General features: G+C 40.6%; 1 protein-coding gene across 3 annotated transcripts in view; it reads left to right on the forward strand.

Annotated features, from left to right (window-relative positions):
• The window catches only part of LOC119729890 (DNA topoisomerase 2-binding protein 1-like), a 30,848-nt gene that overhangs the window by 6,367 nt on the left and 3,981 nt on the right, over positions 1–20,500 (forward strand). For 2 of the 3 annotated variants that reach the window (XM_038202687.1, XM_038202685.1), the window contains exons 7-30: positions 762–892; positions 1,946–2,011; positions 2,132–2,184; positions 2,862–2,979; positions 5,635–5,813; positions 6,581–6,744; positions 6,988–7,113; positions 7,695–7,837; positions 8,641–8,763; positions 9,314–9,442; positions 10,051–10,273; positions 11,047–11,235; positions 11,720–12,311; positions 12,742–12,843; positions 13,813–13,962; positions 14,468–14,551; positions 15,246–15,314; positions 15,857–16,194; positions 17,243–17,433; positions 17,624–17,793; positions 18,120–18,314; positions 18,909–19,053; positions 19,477–19,583; positions 20,323–20,436. In XM_038202687.1, coding sequence (XP_038058615.1) covers positions 762–892; positions 1,946–2,011; positions 2,132–2,184; positions 2,862–2,979; positions 5,635–5,813; positions 6,581–6,744; positions 6,988–7,113; positions 7,695–7,837; positions 8,641–8,763; positions 9,314–9,442; positions 10,051–10,273; positions 11,047–11,235; positions 11,720–12,311; positions 12,742–12,843; positions 13,813–13,962; positions 14,468–14,551; positions 15,246–15,314; positions 15,857–16,194; positions 17,243–17,433; positions 17,624–17,793; positions 18,120–18,314; positions 18,909–19,053; positions 19,477–19,583; positions 20,323–20,436 — 3,901 coding nt within the window. Of the gene's footprint in view, positions 1–761; positions 893–1,945; positions 2,012–2,131; positions 2,185–2,861; positions 2,980–5,634; positions 5,814–6,580; positions 6,745–6,987; positions 7,114–7,694; positions 7,838–8,640; positions 8,764–9,313; positions 9,443–10,050; positions 10,274–11,046; positions 11,236–11,719; positions 12,312–12,741; positions 12,844–13,812; positions 13,963–14,467; positions 14,552–15,245; positions 15,315–15,856; positions 16,195–16,259; positions 16,279–17,242; positions 17,434–17,623; positions 17,794–18,119; positions 18,315–18,908; positions 19,054–19,476; positions 19,584–20,322; positions 20,437–20,500 lie in introns of all 3 variants that reach the window. The other variant, XM_038202686.1, reaches the window with a different exon arrangement.

Below are 20,500 nucleotides of genomic sequence, written 5' to 3' on the forward strand. Positions count from 1 at the left end.
CAGGTTGTACACGAGTCAGTTCTTTCTTTACAAGTTGATCCTCTTCACCCTCGTCCCGAACAGGGCTATGTTTAAAGGCATAGGATCATGTGCTTCTCTTGCATTTTGTTCGTTTCCAGTAATAACATCACTCCAACACCCAAAAAAGAATGTTCAAAACCTAACCTGTTGAAATTTCAGTTGAGTGGATAACAATTTTGGAGAAAAAAGTGAAAAGCCAGGCACAGTATTTTGATCACGAGCACTCTTTATTTCCAAAAATCAGTCAGTTGACTGATCGTTGGAAAGCACATACATTTCTTGATTTCTTCTAAATGACAGCAAACCAGACGGAATATTCTCACCGACTGTTTAATACCAGCATGATCTTTAATTCAAGTGAGCTTTTGATAATAATTAGGTAGGTTATTTTTGGGAATAAATCATCAAATGATCCTATATGCCTTCAGCTAATATAAAGCGGCAGACCAGTGTAGGGTACTTGCTGTTGTGAAAGGGATTCCTGAAATCTCCCTGTTGGACCGGGTCCTACATGGAGATTTTGGATAGTGTGGAATGCCCTCAAACCCCACCAGCGTGCAGGAAAGCAGAGGCGCTTTCTTTGGACTCGGTTCAAGGAGCATCAAGGTTTGTTAAAAATGTTGCTTATGAAGTCTTGCCAGGTGTGGTGTCATTGCATTGTAAGGAAGGAAGGGGGAAGTGATAAGCTTTGACAAGAGTTCAATATTGGATACATTATCTTTGTGGTTTGCTTTTACCAGGTACATGTGTGCTACGGATGAGGATGTAATGATTGAGTTCAGTTGCCCCGTATTCAGCGGCTGCGTAATTTGCGTGACGGGCCTTGAGAGTGATGAGAGACGAGACATACGAATGCTTGCTGATGAAAATGGTAAGTTTTAACCTCCTCTCTCTCTGGATGACAAATTCAGCTGTGCCATCACAGCAGTCAAAGTTAATCAAGTGACTGTTTTTAACAGTTAAGAATTCCCTTGTTAATTTGATATAGCCTTGTTTTGACTGGAGGTGATTGATATGCCAGCTGTACCTACCAGTTACCTCTTGTCTGTTGACTGAATTTGACTAGTCACAGTGTTAACATAAATGTGATCTGAGAGTTTTTTGACTAGTGTCTTTACAAATGCATGGCAGGGGAAGTGGAAGAATTGTTGACTGACTGATCAAACAATAAAGGCTGTATTGTGAGTGTATAGTGATCAAGTGCCCAGATTTGTCTGTAGTAGCCACTGTGCTAAAAGTTGAACAGGTTAGTTGTTATGTGCCCTACTTTAATTGATCCTATACAGGGTGAGTAAAAAAACAACGAAACCCAAATGTTGGGACCATTGTTTTAGTGAAGTTCTGCATGTAGCACTTTCAAAATCCAGGATATGAAAGCTCATTTCATAAGCTTTCTTTTAGTACAAGAATCATTCAAATCAATCATGTACTTTTCAAGTTACGGAGTTTTAAACACAACCACCGTTTTAAAGTTCTGTCCACGGATCATAAAAAAGGTGTGCGTTCTTTCAGCAAAAAGAAAACAGTTCACACACATCCCTATGTGATTTGTTTTCGTTTTGCTGAAAGAACAATGAGCTTTTCTGTGATCCGTGGCCAGAACCTTAAAACGGTGGTTGTGTTTAAAAGTCAGTAACTTGAAAAGTACATGAGTAATTTGAATGATTCTTGTACTAAAAGAAAGCTTATAAATTGGGCTTTCATATCCTAGGTTTTGAAAGTGCTACATGCAGAACTTCACTAAAACAATGGTTCCGACACTTGGGTTTCGGTTATTTTTACTCACCCTGTATATCTTGAGGTTTAGTTTTTTGGTAACTAGGACATGTTACATATTAGAGTTTGGCATTCTCCCTCTCAGGAGGTCCTAAGAATTTTGTTGGCTTGGTTTTGAATGGTCAGTGCCATTGTTCATTTCTCACAGGTGGCCAGTACACCGGGGAGATGAAATTCAATGAATGCACTCATCTGATTGTCAACAACCCCAAGGGTGAGTAGAAGTATAGGTCCATCCTGTTTAGGTGTGTTCAGTATATTTGAGAACCGTGTTTGATCTGGAATGTTAGAACTCCTCAATAATCAAGATATGATGTATTTTCACGCATTGCAGGTCCAAAATACGAATTCGCGAGGAAATGGAAAATCCACTGTGTGAATTCTAAGGTGAGCCTTTCATGAGCGATCCACAAATAGTGGGGTTTTTATTTTTTAACTCTTAGCCCTAACTCCCTGGCATGTTTTACTAGGAACCATACCAATCCTGGCAAATTCCAACACCATATGGGAAACTACACACACATATTTCTGACTGTGATTCTGGAGGTGTACCAACCCAATGTAAAAGACTGTCAGTTTAGGGGAACTGTACCCATCCTGACAGATTCCAACAAAACATGTCGTTGGGGTTTGATGGGTTGAGTTCTGTTAGGGTTAGTATATGGCATTTAACCCTCCTAATGGGCAGTCAATACTCAGAGCAATATATCAAATCCTTTAAACCCTGCAGGTTAGTTTCAGGTGAAGGGATATGAAATGTTAAAGGAACTGTCACAAGCAGAGTCACTGCACACAAAACAGCACCGTGGAGAGCAGTGTAGTGTGACTAAATATGCCTGGATTTGAAATTGTATCCATACTCCACAGAAGAATGCCTCAAAGGAATTTAAGTGCCGGTGCTGAAACTCTATGGGCAACAGTGATTTTGCAGAACTTGAAGGGCTGTGAAGTGCCTAAGACTTTGGGGTTATTTTATCCACAAAAAGTACTGCAATACTTTTATCGTTATTGTATGCATAATTTTGTGAAATTGCAACCCCTTTCGTGTTTCTCTTGTATTTCAGTGGTTCTTTGACAGTGTTAAGAAAGGTTATTGTCAAGATGAGAACCTTTATCGCGTTGTGGCTGACGTCCAGGCTACGTCCACCCCAATCAGAGTAGGAGACAATCCAAGACTAAGTTGTGAGTATTGACTGGTAATTATGTCCAAGAAAATGAACTTGGGATCCAAATAAAATGATGATAGCGGATGATAACTTAAGTGAAATATGTTACTTGTTTTACATATCAGGGCCCAATTTCATGGTTCTGCTTACCGCCGGCGAAAAATCCCTGCTTTCTGTTGCAAAACATTCTGTGCTTACGGTAAGCCTATTTCACAGGTTAACGAGGCATTTTGGTTTATCTGGATTCATACATCGCGTAACTAATGACTCTGTGCTTACACAGGGTTGGCACAGAAGTTTTCTACTAGTGCTATTGGCACAGAATGGTGATCGTAAGCACGGAATGCTGTGGCTAGCAGAGCCATGAAATTGGGCCAGGTTTGAGAAGTTTCAGATTTCTTATAAATCAGCCGGAAGTTGTCATCAATATGATTACTGTGCAGAGGTCAGGGATAGTGTAATGCTGTGTCATATCATTGCTAGTATTGCACTCCCCCCGGCCTTTGCAAAGTGGTCCGTCCTTCGTGTGGATGCCATGCAAATGAACTGAGGGTCGATCTGGATGGTCGCCAACTGCAGAAGGACTTGTATCAGATCTTCCTAGGAGCTGTGGAGGATTGTGCTTAGTGTTTCTGGTTGGCTTGTACCAGGATCTATTAAGAAAACATTTAACCCTAACCCCTAGGCACTCAAAGTTACAGGCAAGGTAAATAGGTAATCACTACTCAAAAACAACAAGCAAAAGAACGTAAGTTACATTTTATAATAACGCAAGTATATTTATATATATATATATACACATTCATTTGAAAGCAACCATGACAGAATTTGTCTTTTAGATAAATGATTAACAAAAGATTCTCACAAACCTTCTTCAAAAAGAATTCTTGATAAATATAACAAAAGCTGGTTGTAATTTCGGGAAATTTCTATAACAGTGGTTATCAATACTGTGATTTTGTAACCAATCAAGTTTTACATGCATTGGCCAATCAAGATGTGCGTGTGCCTGCACCTGTTGAAAATATATATTTGAGGTAGCTGACGGTACGACATGTACAATTTTTGTGTGCCGCTGTCAGCGGCTCGCCGTAGCGAAAGAGTTAACTTGAGATAATTCACATTTCTCAAATATTTGCATCGGAAAAATGCTTTTGGGATATTCAGTGGATATTTGAATATTTGGCACAGGCATACTCGGGGGTGTGAAATCTCAGCTTTAAAGCTGATTTCGGGGTTTTTTTTGTTTTGGAATTCAGCGTTTTTCCCTCACTTGCTGTGTACAAAAGTAAATGAGATTTCCAAAGTTCAGCTTTTTTACACCTTTTTCAGGTGTTTTCAGCTGTTTTTATCAGTGGTCACTCACACCCCTGCATGCTACAAAACCTGCAGTTGTAGTTTTGTAGCATTTAGTGGGTAATAAAAATAAATAAACTTGGTATGAAAGGTTAAATGGTGGATTGAAATAGGAAATTTATCTCCCCTACCGGTATGTAGTACGTCTGTCATGTTCACTAGTGCCACATTCTATTTGTAACCAACTTTGTGCCTAATTTTATCACTGAACATTTGGCTCTTTTTTTTGTATCTCAAGATAAACTTCAGGGTCTTTTTGCTTCTTGTTTTGTAAGGTCTCTCCTGTGACAGGCCTTACTGTAACATGCTGGCAATAGATTCTGCCTTACTTAGTACCTCTTTGTCTGCCTTGCGCAGGCCTGGGCCTGTGCAATGCTTTGGATTCACTGTGGTCTAGTATTGCACTCCCCCCGGCCTTTGGAAGGCAGATACATGCAACGTGCTTCATAAAACACAAAAAATATTGAATTACAAGGTTACATAGGAGTGGAGGCTAATTCAGAGAAAATAACACAAAAGAAATGAGTGGAAAGATTTGCATCGTTTTATAGCAGAAATTGTATTTGCTAACATAACTTTAAAGTTTTACATTCTCAAGACAAATTTTAAAATAATGTTCTAGTATTATCTGGTTAAAAGAAACACCACTCATGCTAAATTTAAGTGTTCAATGTTTCTGATGCTTTCGTTCAGTTCTGCAGACAGACCTTAGTTAATGTTGCTCACTGGAATGTTTAGGAATCCTGTATTTAAAAACACTACCACAAAATCCACGAAAAACGTTTGCGTTCAAATTTAACGTGCGTATTGTGTATCAACAAACATGCCGGACGGACGCGCATGCTGATGGATTGCCCGTGTTTGGAATATGTTTGTTTGTCCAAGGTTTGGAATATCACAATGCTTGTGAACGGCTATTGGTCAATTACATGCCTGCATTGTTCACAATGGGAGACTTTTGAGATGGTGGTGGCAGTTAACACACCAATTCTTTTTTTTCATTGTTTGCGTCATATTGAGCATGCGCGCTTTAGCTTAAACATGACATAAACAATTGAAAAGGACCGGTGTGTTTGCTGCCACCAATGTCTCAAAAGTCTCCCAATGTGTTGTGCGAAGTACATGTATACACAAGTTATGTTAATGGTGTATCGGGCAATCAAGAGCCCTACTAAGTCTCTCTTTATAACATAGCGAGGGGGTACTTGTGCAGGGCATCCATAGGGTGTTAGAACGATACCAAGACATGCCACTGGCTAAATCATGTATAAGAATAATGTATAGGAGTCGGACTGTTATCTTTTGGTTACTTTAGCCAGGCCCTCCGTGGCTAACTTCAGTGCAATCAGTAACGTCAGCATGGTCTCCACTGTGGATGACACGGCCATGACAGAAGCTGCCATCTTAGTGTCTGAGCAGCACACTACAATGAAAGAATTAGACGAGTTGGATTTGACATCAGCCAATGCGGGCCTGTTTCTGGATGGGTGCAAGGTTGGTGTTGAACAGATGCAATACAAAGCTTGTTGTTTTGCAAGCCATCTAGCATCGTGGAATATCAAATGAAAGAGGAATCCTACCAAATGCTAAGGCTGAAATTGGAGACACAAATCAGCTTGGACAAGGTGTCAGTTTTGTGCTATCACATGTACAATTTCATTACTATTTTTTTAACTTGGTCTTACTGTGACAAATTTGAGCACGACAAATTTGAGCACAACCAATTTTGTTCAGACAAATGTGGCAAACAATCAGAAAATATCAGTTTAAAATTTCTCCCTCTGGAAGCCATTCCTGTAATTGGAGAAATAAATACAGGGTTTGCTGAATTCCTGTTTAGGAATAACATGAATAATAACATGCTATGGCTGTCCCACCTTGTGACTCAGCTGTTTTAATTAAACTTCAAATTGTAATGGAACTTTAATTTACTTGTACCTTTGCAAATGTCTTTAGGGAGTGTCAGTTTGTTTGAGTCTAAATTCAGAAATGGAAACTTTTTCAGTTGTATCATTTATATTAAATACTGGTATTGAAAAAAATTTGCATAAATTCTAATCTGAAGAGTCAAGTAATTTCATTCACATTTTTAGGAAAAAAATTAACTGAGATGTACAAATGGTTTGTTATTGTTTTGGTGTAAAGTCAAGCGTTGATCATGTAAATTTTATTTATAATTCACAATGTAATATCTCCCAATAAAATACTTCCCAATACATGTAGAATGTTTGTGCAAAACAAATCCACCTCTTCAATTACAGGTATTTCTGAGTGGTTTCTCTGGGGTTCGTTTGGAGAAACTCCGTAAGATCATCAACGCCGGGGGCGCTACCCGCTTTAACCAGATCAATGAGAGCGTATCCCACGTTGTCCTGGGAGACAGGGTACCAGAGCACGTCGCCTTGTTAACACAGTCAACACACAGGTCAGGGGTTACTAAATGTAGGAATGTACAGAGCCCTCACAGAGGCAAGATCTTTTGTAATTCCTCAATGAAATGCATATAAACACACTACTTTAAATGGCTCATTGTTGTCATATTAAACTCCGTCCCTGTATACATCATGACACATTTATCAATTCCATGGGTGGATTTATATACAATGTACCTGGATGTTAAAACCTTATCTTCTAAATCCAATTTTGTTTTTACATATCTGTGGTACAGGCCCCATGTTGTGAGTGCATCGTGGCTGGTAGATTGCTTCAAACAGTCTTGTCAGCTACCAGAAGAGTCCTACATCTGTCTAGACTTGCCGCCAGTCCCCTCAGCATCACCTGCTACACATTCAAAGTATACAATCATGGATTGCTCTTCTCTTATCTGCCATGTACACGTGGCTGTATTGATTTCAATGTCTTGTATTGTTACATGTGCTGGCACACTAAGAACATTTCAAAGCAAGCTTGTCTCTGCTTAAATATCTCTGTCTGCTGCCGTCATTTAATTCCCATTAATTTTATCACTTCCATATCTGAATTATTTCATGTCGGTGATAATAATTCTGGCCAACTATGATGATATTTGAGGAATGCCACTCGTTTTTGCCCTTTGATGTATTTATACCCTTGCTCTTTGAAACATTATGTTTGCCACTCGGCCAGGTATGGTTATATCCCCCACAAACATGTACAGTGTGTTGGAACATGTAAAACGTGGTCAACACTTTTGTGCCCTCAGCGGCCCCTAAACGTCGACTATTTCTTCTTGTTTATATTTCCCCAATCTTGCCCGTGTCTATAGTTTTATTGATTCATCATTGAACAGAAACAGTGTAATACACAAGCTGGTCGGTAAATGAAAAATATTAAAATTGGAGGATTCAGCACTGTCAGCATTTCAATCACTTTAGAATCACTTTATATTGGATTCAGATCTGAGAAATCACGGAAGTCCTTGGCATCAAGGAGCAGCAGAAACAAGGAAGGTACCAAGCAGTCCGTCAGCATGGCGGGGGAGGGAGAGACCATGGCTGAAGATGCTGATGTCATGCAGCAGTACCTCCCTGGAAAATCGGGTCTGAATTTTCTGAGTGAATGCTCTTCCTTTCATTGAGTTTCTGACCGACATTTTATGAGTTTCTGACTGAGTTTCTGAAAATCATTGTTAAGATACAGTGTCCTCGCCCAACTCATTTGATGGTTTGTTTTTTTCAATATATGTATGTTTTTCTTTTAAAGTAAAAGAAAACCTTTTGGTTATCTGCCACCATATTGAATTTATATATGTATTTTAATGGGTCGCTTTTGCGCACAAACAGGTCCGCCTTGCGAGTAGGCTTCCTTTGGTTACATAATTTATTATGATCGGAAGGTGGGAACCAGTCTACTCGAGGACTCAACCATTGTCTAGCTGCAAAAAGTTCAAAATAAATAAAGTAATAGGTCCGTTACTACAAATGAGCCACATTTTTTTTAATTTGATTCTGTTGCAAATGTGACAAACTTGGTTTCGCTAGAACACTAAGAGTTTAATAAAATACCTATTTTCAGGATGAAATTCAAATATAGTGCATTCAAAATCTCTTTTGAGTCATTTAAAAAATGAAAAATACTGTTACCAAAAAGTCACTGAAATGTTAACCCAAAACAAGACGGCATCCGGAGCAGGACAAAGTCCAAAAAGTATATCAATATTTAGCATTAACCAGCACAAGTAGAGTTTTATCGTGTATCAATGTAAATCACTGCCCTGCCAACCTGACTCCCCAACTTAGCTTCTCTGTCCAGTTCTACATTCCACAAAACAATGTAATGATGACCACAGTTTGAACAACAAAGTAACATTCAGGACACTTTGATCGTTTGTTGAATTTCCCAGATCCTAATGAAACAACCAACGATTCGGAGATCGTGTTCAAGATGCCACAGGGAGATGACGATCTGACATCGACACGAGTAGAGGCAGCAGGGGAGGAGGATGAAACACAAATGGAGGAGGAACGTAAGTTTCAAATGATTCAAACATCTTGGACAAGGATAATAAAAGCTTTTAAGACACTCGTTTGTGTATTATTTCTATTGAATGAACTCATGAAAATCAGTATAGGTTTACCTCATTTTCTGCCGAATCGTGTCACTCCAAAACGAAGTTGTTAGTTTCTAAAAGTTAGTTTCTAAGTTCTAAAAAAAAAAAATTGTTTTAAAGACAAGTTCTTTTAGAACTTAAAGCAGGACTGTTCTTATTAGAAATAAAACTACACAGCGAAAGTTGATAATAAGCAGGACAAATTCTTATCAGAACTAATTATCTACCGAGCGACAGTGGTTATTACCACATGGTGTTACAGCAAACTGAAACGATACTCACACTTAGTAAAAAGTCAATTTTCAGTCGCTGTGCCATACTTTAATCCACCTAAAAAACAGATAGCATAAGTTGCGCCATAACTTAGTGCGCAAGTCACAGACTAATGCAATCAGAAATTACGTGAAATTGTTCATACCTGAAATTTTGTGTGGTGCAAACTGTTCTTGCTTGTTTATATCTGTAGCAGAGGAGGAGGATGTCACAGTGATCGAAGAACGAGTGGATGGTTTTTTCTCCGGCAAGACCTTTGTCATTCTGGGTTTCCCTCCGGACCAAGAAGAGCAGATACTTGAAATGACTGTTGGACAGGGAGGTATGTCATCTCTGTACCGCACTAGGAGAAAATACTGCAACAAAAGATGGGTGCACCTCTTGATGACCTCACCTTAGAAATTCGCTACAGCAGAAAATCGCTACAATGATACCACTGTACCAAACATTTGGATATAATGAACATTAGCCTTTGGGCCTTGAAATTCATGTACATTTATACTGAAATTGTTATAATGAATGACCACTATCCGGTTTGTAAGTTCGTCATACACGTGGATGCACCACTGATTACTTCTGGCTCTAGTGGTTCCAATACTATGCAGTGGCTATGCAGTGGGCGTGGTTAAAGTTGAAATGATGTCACACTTAAGAATCGAATAACGAACATTCTTTTGTGGACCCCATCATGCTACTTGTAATGACGTATTGTACTGCAGTTATATTATAAGCCAAATTATGGAAATTATTATGGAGAGTGGTTTAATTCTGTTTGTTCATTCAATGCCAGAGAGTTGTAAAAATAAGACCCAATTCTGTCGCAGAATAGCAGGGCAGTGCAAAAACAATTTGGGAATTAACTTCTGGCAAATCAAAGTGGGGTGGAGTTAGAGTCAATCAATGATCTCTTTCTTTTGGGTTAAACTTCAGGTAAAGTTAAGACTGCAGGTGCCCGCTGCGTGGCAGACATTGCTGTGGTACCTATCAACGGCTGTGATGTGAACGTTGACGTGGGGGAGGTAGTGTCCAACTGCTGGCTGCAGATGTGCCTAGAAGAGGCCCAGTTCCTGGACCCAGCCTCTAACCCCCTATTCAAACCGATCATGATCATGGAGGATGCCAGTCCTCTGAGTGATTGTGTGCTGACAGTCAGGTAAGCCACTCTTGTCTCCACCAGGGATCATGGACTCTGTACAGGTACCCTCTAAATGGTCGTTGGGAGGGACCACATTGAGAGACTGTATGCCTGGCACCTACGCAAAGACAAGGGTTTGTGTGCATTCAGAATAGAATTGGTTGTGCTCTTTAACCATATGTGTGCAAATTGCGAACCAGTATGTGTGCAAATATTTGTATGATTAGTCGGCCAATAATTGGGATAGCCCACGAAAATCTCTCAACTTCATTCCAGTGGGGTCCCCTGGTAGTAGATGTGGAATGAAATTACAGTTTTAATGGTGGGGGTAAAACCCCAGCATGATTTTCTAGGAAAAATCCACGGAATCAGGTAGGGACTGAAAATACAATCCACATAGTGGCCCATGCATAATTCGAACCTGGGTAGAAGTAGAGGAAAGTACTGCTTTGCCAACCTGAATCCCCGCCTCCCCCACATGATGTACTGGGCATGAAGTACATATAGCAAATTCAAGTCTATACTAAACATAGCCAAAAAGTTTTCCTGACTACAACCAAAACTATCGTGTTAATGGTTAAATTCATGGTTATGCAAGGATTTGGGCCGTAAAATGTTTGCTACCGGAATCCGGGGTGGAATCCGGCCCCCCTCAACTTTTTCCGCGATAACCTTGAAAAAAAATTTCGCGACCCGAACTGTATAGTTTTTGCGTATTCACCAGGAAATAAATACAATGTAATACAATGTAGTCTAAGTGTTAATGAGTCACCTCGTTCTCTGCCTCGCAGCCAGTATTCCGGCGTGGAGCGGGACTGCCTGGTCCACATTGCAGAGCTCTTGGGAGCCAGGTGCCAGGAATACTTCTCCCGGAAGGCAGCCAACGAACTGAGACCCAACACTCATCTCCTGCTGAGAGAAGCAAACGGCTCCAAATACAAAGCCGCCAAGAAATGGAAAGTCCCTGCTGTCACCAAAGAGTGAGTGTGAAGTCATTTTTTTTCCTTTTTTTCTTTTTTGTTTCTTTCTCCATGTTTTAGTTTAATTTGTCATCCAAGGGGATTAGAACTCTAAATAAATTTTAAAATACAGCAACTCTTCTTTGCTCCTGAAAAATGCTGTGCTGGAATATGTTAGAGAAGAATGCAAAATTTAGCAACCACCAGTAACTCGAGGTTGAACCCGGAGGTACCCTATAAAACCTTGTCAAATCATTGTCTTCACCACCTAAATATCTTTCAAAGTCATTATGCAGTTGACGGAAATAAACAGAAATGGAATGTGACTACAAAATGATTTTGCATAAGATGTCATTTACTATAAAGTTGTATGTAGAACAAACGAAATCATGTATTATGGGGTGCCTTACAAACATATATTATAGATTCTATGTTGCTGTGGGTTGATTATTTCAAGGATTTTTCATTTTCCTGCAATCTCGCCCCTGCGACACTTGCATTTTAGTTGGCTGTTGGAGAGCGCCAGACAGAACAAGCGGCAACCAGAAAACACATACCTCGTTGATTTGGTGCAGGACCAGCAAAATCACAGTAAACCAGATGATCAGGCAGTAACGCAAAGAGTAGATCAAGTTCCGCAGGCCCCTGACGTTGGTAGGATCCCACGTGCAACGGAACTAGAGGAAGTTCCTCCTCTGAAAAATGCCCCAGAAAATCAGCCTGCAGTCCATGAAATCCAACCCAAGGAACACACAGTGGCGGAAGTCAAGAAAGACAGAAGAACTACCATCAGGCCTGATGCCAACCCAACACAGGAGAAACAGCGTAGCTTACCAGAGTCAAAGGCATTACACAGTGGAAATAAGGAGAATAAGCATGGTACGGTTGCAATGGACATGCCCAGGGATACGCCCGTCGTTAACAAACACTTGGCAGTTTCTGGCAGCGGTGCTGCTGTGTCCAAGGATACGCCTAGTAAGTTCCTGCGGGAGGGTGCGGTCTTCCACCCGGCCTTCGACACCAAAGAGGCCTTGGAGTTTCTGGAGTCGCCAGCTGGACTGCATCCTAAGAGACGCCACGCGAGGAAATCGAGCTTGGTAAGACAATGGAAGGGCCTGGCACGAGATTTTCCAGACTTAAACACCATCCACATACTGAAATGGCTTATTACTGTTGTGTTTTTTAACTCGCTGCATATCTGGGCCTTAACATCAAGAAACATTATTGACTAATAGAGACTTCTGATGATTTGTCGCCCAGATACAATTCACCTCCCTCTTGAAGCAGGCCAGATTCCTGATAGTACGTATGTTGGCAGGAAGAGAGTTCCATATTTGGGCCGTAGATGGTAAAAAGGACCTTTGATGGCTGACTCGGTTTGATCTTGGTACCTCCACTGCCAGGTTGTGTGGTCGGACAGACTGCTGAAGCCTTGGATCTGGAATGTACCTTTTTGGCATTAGCTGGCACAGGAGATTTTTAATGAAGCCCTTGTATGTATTTTTTTCCCCATTTTAAACACGCCAGCCCCTGGACGATTTCTTCCACATGAACGTTGCCAAGGCCATACAGAAAAGTGGTGAGCAGGCCACAGAAGGGGAGGGCAATGACTCAGTCTTTCATGAACAGGTAAAACACAAGTTAGCAGCTGCAGAAAATTGAAACTACAAAGGCAGCAATTATGTGATGTTTCAATGAAAGATAAAAAGTCATGGTTTAAGTTTTTTGCTTAAGAAAAGATTTCAGAAAAAGTTTCAAGTTTTAGTAGTGGTCAAGTTTAACAATACTCCTAAAAAAATATAGGCAAAATGATCAGCCTGTAGACAACCATTTTATATTCAGTTTGACAGTCAATCGTGATAAGGAAGAGGTGAAAATGCAGCCAAATGTTAAGAAATGTTCTGTGTTGCTTGTGTAATTTTGGAAATTCAAAGACCAACATGCAGAATTTTGCAAACAACAAAGTCTGAATTGAATGTTTGCTTTCATAATTATTACTATGCTGTAATACAGCACTGTTTAAGCATATTTGGGTCACATGTTTTTCAGCACATAAAAAATAAACGTTGAGCTTATAGTGTTTTTCAAGGTCACAGTCGCAAGATTGGAGTTAAAGAAACATGCAAAGAGAGCAAGACCACTCTGAAGTGATTGCAATTCAGAATATAGAGCCACCAATCCTCAAGCGTGGCAGTACATTTGGCTGGTCCCAGAGATCCAGCCTCAAGTCCTCTATGCACCTGACTCACTGACTGTCACTATTACCTATCTCCCTGATTGAATGTCACTTGTGACTTACATGTACACTGATAATGGACAAGCTCTACAAGGCTTGCCTATTCACGTACGTGATGTAGCATGTACATGTACACTACAAGTGCATTAGTCTGGTGCCAATTGTTTTTATATACTTTCAAGATACATGTATCTAGCAATAAGTCAAGTCTCCTTGCAAACAATGAAAGTGGATTTTTCACTTCAATCATGTTACAACTACAGCTTATTCTAGGAACTGTTTGGCCACACTGAATCAGTTGAATAGAATGTTGTGCGCTTGGGACTAACTTTACTCGGCTTACCTTGGCTTGTTTTTAACAGGTCAAATCCCAAGGCATTTTGGACGGCCTTGTCATCTGTGTCAGCAAGAAGCTCATTGCTAAACAGAGAGACTATAATGCGGCCGCTGTTGCACTGGGCGCTGAATTCCACTGGACATTTGATGACACGTGCACACATTTCATCTTCAAGGTACAAAACAAGCCTCTTCGGAAAAATATCTGGTTTTCTTGTCACCCAACATACCCTAATACGTCGCTGTGATTTTAAAAGAAAGTTACAAAATTGATAGTTTTCTTTTTAGAGAAATTAATAACGATTACTATATTTGCAAGGTGTGCAAAAAAAGACAAGTGTTGGGACCCTCAGCTGCACAACCTTAATTTTCTGACATTATCTGGCCAAGAACAACTATACCACCTCATAATCAAAAAAATGCTTGGTTTTATCCTTGAGACATTTTAAAAAAATCATCTATGTTTAATGCAAATAGGTAAGATTTTATTTTTATCAAAGAACAAACGTCTAAAAAACAGAGTGATTAATTCAACAGCCATGAACCAAGTGCTCGATTGCAGAGAGGAGTTTCTTTTGGTGTAAGATGATACTAAAGTTATTGAAGTTGAATTAACTTGGGTTCTATCTATCAAATAAAACAGGTTCTATTAATTTGTCTTCATTTTTTGTACATTTGTAGGGTAGAAATAATGACACTTCTAAAGAGTTTCGAGCGGCCAGGGATAAAGGAATGTTTATCGTTTCACCATTCTGGCTCCTTGCGGTGAGTTAGACTTTGCATTGTTTATATTCAGCCATGTATATGTAGTCCAACATTAACCGAGACATTGTTTTGGATGTTTTCAATTAATGTTTACCTGCATTATACTTGATGTGTGTGTAAAGCTTCAATGGCCTTACATTTAGGAGTAAAGTTGGGAAATGTTGAATGACTGAGAACACATCCTAAGCACAGTGGCCAGGTTCGTGATGCGATGCCTTTGATGAAACTGTTAGGCATACCGAATGATCAAATATTCAAATAACTTTTACTGGTTCAAATATTGAATATTTAAAATAAGAAAACTATAAATGTACAGGACTGTGACGTTATTTTAATCGGAAAGTTGCGGCCTTTTATTGTCAGATGCCGCTGTTTGTCGACGGTGACAGCAACTTTTTGGTTGACGAAGGTTTATTGTTCTCATCCTTTTAGCAGGCTAAAGCCCTTGACAGCAACAAAATACTGCAAAAAATTCCAGCAGCCCATAACATCGATCACTGCATGCAAAGTTTCAAATATTCAAATATTCAGTCAATTGCGGTTGTGAGTAATCAAATAATAAATTATTAGAAAATAGACAGCCGTAGAAACTGTCTGGTTTGTTGACAGTTTGGAAGCGAGACATCTAAATCACAGACATTAGCTAGGTCAAATTTGAAGTTTTGTTTTATTTTATTATTTAATTTGTTGATAGTGTGAAGAGGAAGAGAGGCGTGTTGATGAAGCAAGCTACCCGCACACATTCAACCCAAAGATGAGTTTGGTAAATACAAACAAATTCTGTATTCCTAATTTTGTCACTAAGGTTGTAAAGTTTGACCAAATTAAATCTCATTATCTAGAAGTTTATCAAGTCAGTGGTCAAATCCTTCAACTAATTTTTTAAACCTCCCAATTTGTCCTTTCTTTGTTTATGGATGCTAGTCAGAAGTCATTATGTTGTTTGTGCGTATCTAGCCAATTATTGTGCCCAAAGTCGCTGTGCTAGAACAGCAGTGCTGTTAACTTAGAAAATGGCGACGGACAATCACTCCGAGAGGACCCAGAGTTTGATGATACATCATCAAACTGCAAAGGAAAGCTGGTTTTGTTGACTTTGAAGTCGTGTATGTTAAAGAAATTGACTGGAGCAGGATTCGAACTTGCAACCTCCACATCACAACACTGACTCTTACCAACTGAATTGAACATATCTTGTCAGAGCCCACATTTCTTACATTTTTGTTTCAATCTACAAAAAGGAAAACTTACATGGATATGAATTGTTTGTTAAGGTGAGACTTGATTTTGCTTTGCATTGTCTAGTCCGTTCTGTCGACCAGACTTGAGACCCCATCGCGCACCCCTGCAAGACCAACTCGGCAAACCCGCAGCATGGCACGCACCCCTCACCCCCCACCACCCCCTACCCCTCAACCCCTTCAAGATGAGACGGCCATGGACGGCTTTGGTGAGGGCTCCACCGACAGCGAAGATGAAGAGCTGCTGAGGATGGTGGAGGCGGCTGAGAGAGGAGAAGAAGATGGAGGGACGGTGGGAGGCGGGGAGGAGGAGCAGGGGTCAGGGGTCAATGATGACCAGGGGTCAATGGAGCAGAAGGAGAATCTACAGAAGCAACTGGAAGGGATTATGTCATCCACTATGTGAGTCCAGGATATGTATTGTAGTGTAGATTCTATCAATAATAACACCATGCTGCAACTGGAAGGGATTATGTCGTCCACTATGTGAGTCCAGGATATGTATTGTAGTGTAGATTCTATCAATAATAACACCATGCTGCAACTGGAAGGGATTATGTCATGCACTATGTGAGTCCAGGATATGTATTGTAGTGTAGATTCTTTCAACCATAACACCATGCTGTCTCTTGATGGGCTGACTGCACCTTGATTGGGTTGATTGCTAACGTCCTGAACATGCCAACCCCAAATAGAACGATAATGTCATTGAAAAACTTATCAAGAATGGTGGCGTCCTGTATGCCAATCCTACAGGTGTCACTGTTTGGATAGCAACTTTTCAAATCCTCGAAAAATTTAGTGCGACTGCAAGTGAATTTTTTTCCCAATGATATATTAACTTACTTGGGATGTTGTAAATGGAAAATTACATTCTTAAACTCATTGTGTGGTGGCCAATTTGGAAAACAGCTAAAATGACTCGGGAAGGCCATTTATCTTTGTTGCTGATATTCGTCGAAGTTGGTGGCAAACAGTCAGTCAAACATTGCCAATGTTGGCATACATCAGCATTGTTTGAGTAAAAGGAATGCACCCCTTATGTAGCATTAACCAGTTTTACTAATCAACCAGACGTACTCAAATAAAGACTATTACAGGCAGCTGTCTTCTGGAAAACACTGTAGGCATAGCAATCAAACTAGCAATTGGCTATCTGTAAGTTGTTGTCTTTTTCAAATACACTACAGTGTCGGGTCAGGGAGTCTTTTGTAAATGTGGTAAAATAAGTGCTTTATCAATTAATTTAAATTAAAATTTCATTCTGGCCATTTATGCGTTTGCACAGAAAGTTAAAAGCGTTATCACATAATTCTCTCCTTGGTCAACTGAAGCTGATTTTTATAATCGCATGTAACATGGGAAAACAGAGAAGTGAAGCACTGGAACATTTCAGGTTTGATGTTATTAGAGTGGATCTTTACCCTGTCTCGTCTTATTTACAATGCAGGAATACAAGGGGCAGCAGAAGGCGCAGCAGGATTCACAAGGCTAGTACCTCTGGAGCCAACGCCTCATCTAGTAATACCTCAGGGAGGGATAGGCCCACTAGCAGAGGCAGCGATAGACGCACCCGCTCCAGCCGAGCCATGGCTCATGGTGACGAGGGTGGTCAGGGAGGCACTGGCACAACGCTGACAGGTGGGAGTCTAAGAAAATAATAAGCATGTGGTGCTTAAAATAACACTTTTACTAATGGAATCAAAGGGCTTCACAATTATCACCCTGTTTATAGACTTAGAGTTTGTCTTTAGTGAAAGTAGCAACAGGCTGTGCTCTTGACAAGAGTGGAGGTAAACTCTTCTGCCTGTTACCTTTTCCCTCATTACAGTCCGTCCACCAGATCTTCACCACGAGGCATCCCAGAATGTCCAGATCACCTGGGATGATCCTACGGGCCGCAAGGAGCGTGAGAAGATTATGGCTCAACTGAAGCGGTCGTGCAGTCCCTCGCAGAACAGCGCGGAGATGGAGGATAGGAACGTATGGATGAATGAAGAGGTGAGTACAGGGAGGCATTGCACGAAGTGTCTCTTGTAGTGTGCATGGATGGGTAGTACCCATACTACCCAATTTCAGTTTTGGACAGTACAGGAAGTAACAAGCAGGGAGGTTTTGAACCATACAGGGACCAGACTTCATAACTGCATCTTAATTGGCCATCACAAGTCATCCAGTCTCAAGTCAAATGACAAACTTATTCCAATAAACTTTGATGTAGACATTCTTTTTGTCATTGTTTGTCACCTTACATGTATACCTCCCCTGGTTTGCAGTCGTACAGTGTACTTATAGAATTGAGTATTTATCTTGACCCATATCTTAAGGTCACACCAGACAAGTCCAGAGTCTCCATCCAGGAGCTGGGGCACAGCCCGGCAGTCTCCGCCTTACACAGAGAGGACTCCAGGGAGGCACACCCGTCCCCCACCCCACGGGCACCCCCTATCCGTCTGCCTGTGGCCAAACCCCCTGTGGCACCCCAGCCTGTAGAGGTGGAACAAGATGAACCAGAAATCGAGGTAAACTACAATTCTTTGCAGAAAATAATAGAATGGGTTTGCCCATTTGCTCCTGCTTGACATTGTTTTTCATTGTGTATATATTCCCCAATGAGTCCATAAAGCCACACAGTGCATTGGCAGATTCAGGGCAGTGCTAGAGCAACAGGCAGGCTGTTTGGGGGTGGGGGTACACTGTTGACAGTAAGGCTGGTGTAGTGTAATGCTTCAAATCACCTCCCATTTTTGTTGTTCAGTCTCTTTACACCCAGGAGTATAAATGGTTACCGGTATTAGCTGGGGAGTAACCTGTGTTTGACCATCATCCCATCCGGGGGAAATAGACATATTCTCAGTCCTTTCATGCCAAGGAAACAGGAGACAAGCCACATTGGCTCATGACAGACTTTACTTTTTGACTTACATGTATTACTGCGCACATGGGCAAACAACACTTCCAACTCTCCATGCCATATTGCATGTTCCAGCAGTGCTCGTCATACGCACATGCACGTCATACGCACATGCACACCTGTTGGACACAAATCAAGACGGTCATTGGTCAAAACACCATTGGGCGTGGCTTAATGAATCTGTGGATTGATTGCATTACAGGTCCAGACAAAGCCGCGGCTGAAATTCCTCTTGTCAGGCATGAGACAAGAGGAGAAGATCGATTACAGTGCCCTCGTGGAACAGCTGGGTGGGGAGGTCAAAGACGAAATGTACTTTGACCCCAGCTGCACCCATCTAGTAGTTGGTGAGTTTCAGTAATTCAATATGCTTGACCCTAAAATACCCAGCTCCCAAGGTTTCCGATATTGGCCATTATTATGTGTATCATCAGGCTTCCGAGTATATGTAGTAAACAGAAATCACGATATACACTTTCAGAAAAAGTACCCTGATGACTATACAATATCGGTTTTGAATTGTATTTACATGGGGGCATTTTATGGTATTGACGTGTATTTCACTGGTTCCTGCCAAATTGAGATTGTAGAAACTCACAGTTGTCAAGCAGTCAGCAGAGCTTAGTGTGCGGATATGGTTGCATGAAGTGTATCTTGGCGCAAGGTATACGCACTGTTTGCCAGAGGACAAATGGCAGCTTCAAGTAAAGACATTAAAAATAGCTTGAAAGCAACCAAGATAACAATAAATATGTTGTCCATTATCTCAGGTAACCCTACTCGTAATGAGAAGTACCTTGCCTCCTTGGCCAGCGGTAAATGGGTACTGCACAAGTCCTTCTTTGAAGCTTGCCGCAAGGCAGGAGAGTTTGTTGAGGTATGAAATGCATGATTTTCCCTTTGTTGACTACATCATTCAGATCCCCCACTTGTTGATTCAAACACTATCAGTATTCTGTGTGCAATCCACTTGCTCAAAATTGCAATATTTCCCATCAAAAATGTCTATACGTAGTTGACACTAGTGGTACAATTAAAAAGACTGTGTACAATTAGGAAAGCGTCTCTTAAGTTCCATTCAATATTATGAAAGTTGCACAGCTTTGGATGTGCTAGACGTAGAACAGCTACGAATGAGCCACAAGCATTGCACATCCCATTACATGTATTCCCGGTAGCCTGTGTTTAAGCAAATAGTTTCTGTGCTTAGTAAATGTTTATGGTCAAAAGCTCTCTGTGTATGCACTCTGTGTATATGTACATTAATAACATTACACTTTGGTTTTTCTGTAAATTTAGGGTTCAAAGAGCAACATTCTCCCTATCCCTGTTACATGTACCTCTGAATTTGCCATTAAAGTTTCATTAAAAACGAGTTCAAACTGCAGTATTTTATGTTTATTGGTTGATAATTTGCGTAATGTAATCACTCTTGGATGAAGACATTCAGTTAATTAGAGAATGCATTCAGAATTAAGTCATATGTAACAGGGATAGGGAAAAAAGTGGACCCTAGATTCACAGCATGATCCATATGCCACATGTTTTTTTCTTCACATTTTTTCAATTACATGATTTTTTTTCTTCAATATTTAAAAAATAAATTTAAATGACAGGAGGAGCCGCATGAGTGGGGTAGTGCCACTGATCTCAGTACACTGAGTGAACAGACTGTCAGGCTGGCTCTGGCTGCATGCAGATGGCGTCATCAACTACAGCATAAACAAAAGGTACAACTGAATTACATAACAGACAATGCTTTAACCCGCCAAGCATGACAGTGCATGGTGAAAA

The sequence above is a fragment of the Patiria miniata genome, unplaced genomic scaffold (assembly GCF_015706575.1).
Source record: "Patiria miniata isolate m_02_andy unplaced genomic scaffold, ASM1570657v1 HiC_scaffold_21, whole genome shotgun sequence".
NCBI classification, from domain to species: domain Eukaryota; kingdom Metazoa; phylum Echinodermata; class Asteroidea; order Valvatida; family Asterinidae; genus Patiria; species Patiria miniata.